The 5,004-nt window shown below is 41.7% G+C and overlaps 1 protein-coding gene across 2 annotated transcripts in view; it reads right to left on the reverse strand.

Moving 5' to 3' along the window:
• Positions 1–5,004, reverse strand: part of LOC101564227 (AP-3 complex subunit sigma-2) — a 51,452-nt gene that overhangs the window by 40,715 nt on the left and 5,733 nt on the right. For both annotated transcript variants that reach the window (XM_004623300.2, XM_023710377.1), the window contains exon 3: positions 4,676–4,787. In XM_004623300.2, coding sequence (XP_004623357.1) covers positions 4,676–4,787 — 112 coding nt within the window. The remainder of the gene's footprint in view (positions 1–4,675; positions 4,788–5,004) is intronic.

A 5,004-nucleotide genomic window follows, 5' to 3' on the forward strand; every position in this document is an offset into this window, starting at 1 on the left:
GGCAATTGAACCCAGGGCCTTCATATCGAGCCACATCCCCCGTTCTTTTTATATTTTCAGACAGTCTAAGTTACTAAGTTATGGGTGGGCTTGTGATCTTTCTGCTTCAGCCTCCCAGACTGCTGGAGTTACAGGTGTGAGCCAACACAGTGGGCTTGGAGAATACTTTCATACCCTGGAAGATATAAGAAAAAGGACTGCAAGATTTAAATACATGAAGTTCATGACCAATGGGTAAGCAAAAAGTATTTTCAATAAATATAACAAGCCTGCTTAGGCAGAGCACAGCGGTCAGGGTTTGATCCCCAGAGCACTGTGCGGGCTCTGTCCCCAGGGCGCTCTAAGCCAGCAACTGAAATAGGCATAGTGGCATGCACCTGTAATCCCAGCACTTGGGAGGCTGAAAACAGGGTAATCACTATGAGTGTGATCTACGTAGTGAGACCCTATAGACCCTATACTAAATATCAAAAGTAAATAAATAAAACAAAGGTCTTAGATCTATAAGAGGAAAACATAATATATACAAATGAATAAAAATGAGCAATAAGCAAGTGGACTAATGCTGTGGTCAGACCTTTTCAAATACCAGTGCCCAGTAAACACAGAGATAGGCAGCCTCATTGGTGTTCAAAGGAAGTTCTCCACTTAAAAAAAGAATTTGCTTTTTTTTTTCTTGGCTGGAACCAGGGATTGAACTCAGGCCCTTGTGCTTGCCAGACAAGCGCTTATTCTACTGAGCTATCTCCCCAGCCCCCAAGAATTTGCTTTTTTCTTTTCATTGTCTTTTCCTTTTCATTTTTCTTTCCTTCTTCCTTTTTTTGGTGTGGCACTCGGGATAGAACCCAGGTCCTTTACATCCCCAGTCCCTATCCCTTTTAAAATATTTTTGGGACACAGAGAGACTAAACTTGCCATCTTCTGGTCACAGACTTATCAGCCCGTGCCACTATACCTGCCTGACTTTTTCTATCTATTGGACTGGAAAATATTTGGACAGAACAAATACAAAGATACTGAGGTGAATATGTATTTGACTTTGAAGACCAGTGTGAGGGTTACAGTGTAAATGAAGATGAGAGTATACAGTGAGGTCAAATAGAGACCAAGGAGCCACTCCATGTCAGGCCTTGCTGGCTTTGATAAGGACTTTAGATTGCACTTGAAAGTTAATTAATTACACATTAAGTTTCTTCAATAAGGGGAGGCATTTGTATTTACTGTGATAGCTTAGAAAACAATGAGTTCTTTTCTCCTGTGCTAAGGATTGAACGCAGTCATACTAGGCATACCCTAACACTGAGCACTTCTAACCAACCTAGTGCTATATTCAAAATATACAAATAAGGGCCGGGGAGATGGCTCAGTGGAATAAGCACTTGCCTGGCAAGCACAGGGGCTTAATTCCCAGTTCTACCAAAAAAAAAAAAAAAAAACACAAATAATTATTTTTTTACTTATTATAAGGCAAACCACTATTTTATGTGCTAATAGAGAAGAAATGCTGTCAATTATCATCATAAAGTATCACATTTTAATCACATCCTGATTTTGAGCTATTAAAGTATGATAGGGCCAGGGAGATGGCTCAGTGGAGTAAGCGCTTCCCTGACAAGTGCAAGGGTCTGAGTTCAATCCCTGGTTCCGCAAAAAAAAGTATGATAAAAGGTGTATCTTAATTTAGATAAAATTTATTTTATTTTATTTTATTTTTTTAAAATTTTATTTATATATGTGTGTGTGTGTGGCCAGCTCAGCCCACCAGGGGGCGGGGCTGGCTGGCATGTGGTGCTGGGGGATTGAACCGCGGTCCCTGTGCTTTGCTAAGCTTGTTCCAAGTAGGTGCTTTAGACCACTGAGCCCTCTCACCAGCCCAATTTAGATAAAATTTAAAATAAAGCAGGACTGTGTAACATATAGGTAACAAAAACCATCCTTTCCTTCTAGAGCTAAGTTTGTGCTCAACATTAAGTTTTTCCACACCACACAGAAGATCACTTATGGATGCTCATCACCTCATAAAGCCATAGAAGCAAAGGAATGACCACCCCAGACTAAGAGGGCACAGCGAAGGACAGTGAGTGTGCAGGGCTGTCTGGGCAGTTTCTAAGGTATGAGGCATGTTCAAGGTGATGGGTAATGGGTGTTCATTTTACTGGCATTCTTCAAATGACACAGTGTGCTTCATGTATTTCTTTTTTTCTTTTTTGGCAGAACCAGGGATTGAACTCCGGCTTGCCAGGGAAGTGCTTATTCCACTGAGCCATCTCCCTGGCTGTATTACCTATACGTGCATCTCACAAAAAAAAAAAAAATTAAATAACAAATTTTACAAAGATTCTGATTAGGTTTTCACTATCATGCAACACTGACATTTTAATGGGTTTTTTCTAGAGAAAAAGACTATGTTAATTTATTTTGCATTAAAAAAAAAATCTTATTCATTTGGTACAGGGTCTCACTATGCAGCTCGACCCGTACTGATCCTCCTGTCTTGGCCTCCCCAGAGGACTACAGGCATGCACCACCACACCTGCCCAGTTTTGGTGGTGGGCTTGGGTTCAGTGTGGGGCCCACATGGCATGTGGTACCCAGGACTGAACCTGGATCCTCGCACTTGCCAGGCAGGTACTTAGACCACTAAGCTATCTCCCCTGCCCTATTTTGTTGTAATTTTTGCTGGATTTTAAATCTAGATATAGCTCATACAGATGTTTTTCTAAAAGAATCATGGAAAGAGTTTTATTTGGCAGGAATTTAATAGTATATATTCACACAAACAGAGTGAAGGCCCTCAACAGAGAAAAATACTGCTATTTGAAGTTATGAATATTTATGTTTCTGGCAGAAGCTTGTGAATTTGTTGGGTTGTTCGTCTTTTTTTTTTTTTTTTTTTACATTTATTTATTATTACTGTGTGTGTGTGTGTGTGTGTGTGTGGCCAGCTCAGCCCGCCTGGGGGCAGGACTGGCTGGCATGTGGTGCTGGGGATCGAACCACGGTCCCTGCGCTTTGCCGAGCTTGTTCCAAGTAGGTGCTTTAGACCACTGAGCCATCTCACCAGCCCTTGTTTGTCTTTTTGAGACAGGGTCTCTTTATGTAGTTCAGGCTGGGTTATGAACTCACAATACTCTTACATCTGCCTCATGGAGCGCTGGGATTATAGGCGTGTACCACCATGCCCCAGCCTAAGACTCAATTTGTGAACCCACAGGAGTTCTGTCACAGGTCCTGGGAAAAGGGTGGTCCACCTACAGAAAGATGACAGAATTATGGCCCACCCACCAGAATCTTACAGATATTTTTCATGTATTCCTGGGTATCTGTGCCACTATACTATCTATGCCTGACTTATAATTTTCTTTCTTTCTTTTTTTTTTTTTGCAGAACCAGGGATTGAACTCAGATCCTTGCATTTGCCATTCAAGCGCTTATCCTACTGAGCTATCTCCCCGGCCCCCTGACTTATACTTTTTCTATCTATTGGACTGGAAAATACTTAGACAGAACAAATACAAAGATAATGAGGTGAATATGTATTTGACTTTGAAGAACAGTGTGAGGGCTACAGTGTAAATGAAGATGAGAGTGTATAGTGAGGTCAAATAGAGACCAAGTTTCTAATTTTTATCTTCTTCATAGAGATTAAGCCAATTATTGATTTTTGTTTTCTTTCCAAAGACTAAACCTCTTACTTTCTATTATTTTTATATATGTGAACTTCTCAAATCTAATGCACATCAAATATTTAATAAATGTCCACTAAGTTACAAAGTTCTCTCCCTCTCTCTCAGTGCTGGGGACTGAACCAGGGGCCTTGCATGTGCTGCGCTCTAGCACCACCCTGCATCTCAGTTTCTGTGAAAGAGCATATAAGCTCTTAGCAAGTTCTCATTGTCACAAAATCTTTCAGCCAGGCGTGGTGGGGTATGCCTGCAATCCCAGCACTTGGGAGGCTGAAGGAGAGGTCATTGGGAGTTTGAGATAGCCTGGGCTACAAAGTGAGGTCAAGGTCAGCCTGAACTGCATAGTGAGATCTTATCTCAAAAAGACAAAAAACAAAAACACTCTTCCAAAAATCATGGTTATGGGGCTAGTGAGATAGCTCAGTAGACCAAGCACCTGCTTAGGCAAGTGCAGGGACTGGGTTCGATCCCTGGCACCACATGCCCTGACAGCCCTGCCCCCAAGGGCACTGAGCTGGCCACTGACACCCAGCCTGGTGGCACATGCCTATAATCCCAGCACTGGGGAGGCTGAAAACAGAAGGATCACTACAAATCCGAGATGTGTAGTGAGACCCTGTAGCAAATATATTAAAAAAAGAAAAATATCATGGTTATGTCCAGATTGCACAGACTAAAGTATCACATTTCTTTGTGGTGAGCTATAACTATAAGCCCAAAATATAAATGTTTAAATAGCATTTGGTTTAATGACTGAAAGAAAATTCAAAAACATGAAAACTAAAGGCTGCCCAAGGGGCAGAAACCAATAAATCCCTGAACGCTGCGTCTCTGAGGATGGATCAAGTGCTTTCCCAGAGCACCACCTAGTGGACAACTGGTAACTTTTACACTATAATGAGACTGGTTAAGAGAAACTTCCAGGTGCTTACTCAAAAGCCCCAGGAAACTCTCTAGAGTTGCTGCCCTCCTTAGCTTCCCACACATACCTGGATGAGGTCCAAGATCCCAAGTTCACTCTCTGATGAATCCACACAAAATACAAAGTATAGAGTAGCATAGTGCCGGTAAATCAGTTTGTAGTCAGAGCCACCAATCAAACTATGGAAGATAAGAAACACTTAAATGCTTAAATCTTAAATCAGAGTGAAATACTTTGTGCTAACTCATGAGAAAGGCCCAAAAGAAAAGGGGAACCCTACTGGGCATGATCACCCATGCCTCTAATACTAACTCCTCAGGAGGCTCAGGCAGGAGGTTCACAAATTTGAGGCCAGCATGGGCATCTCAGTGATGCTGTCTCAAAATAAAACTTAAT

Source organism: Octodon degus, unplaced genomic scaffold (assembly GCF_000260255.1).
Source record: "Octodon degus isolate 3935 unplaced genomic scaffold, OctDeg1.0 scaffold00002, whole genome shotgun sequence".
Taxonomy (NCBI): domain Eukaryota; kingdom Metazoa; phylum Chordata; class Mammalia; order Rodentia; family Octodontidae; genus Octodon; species Octodon degus.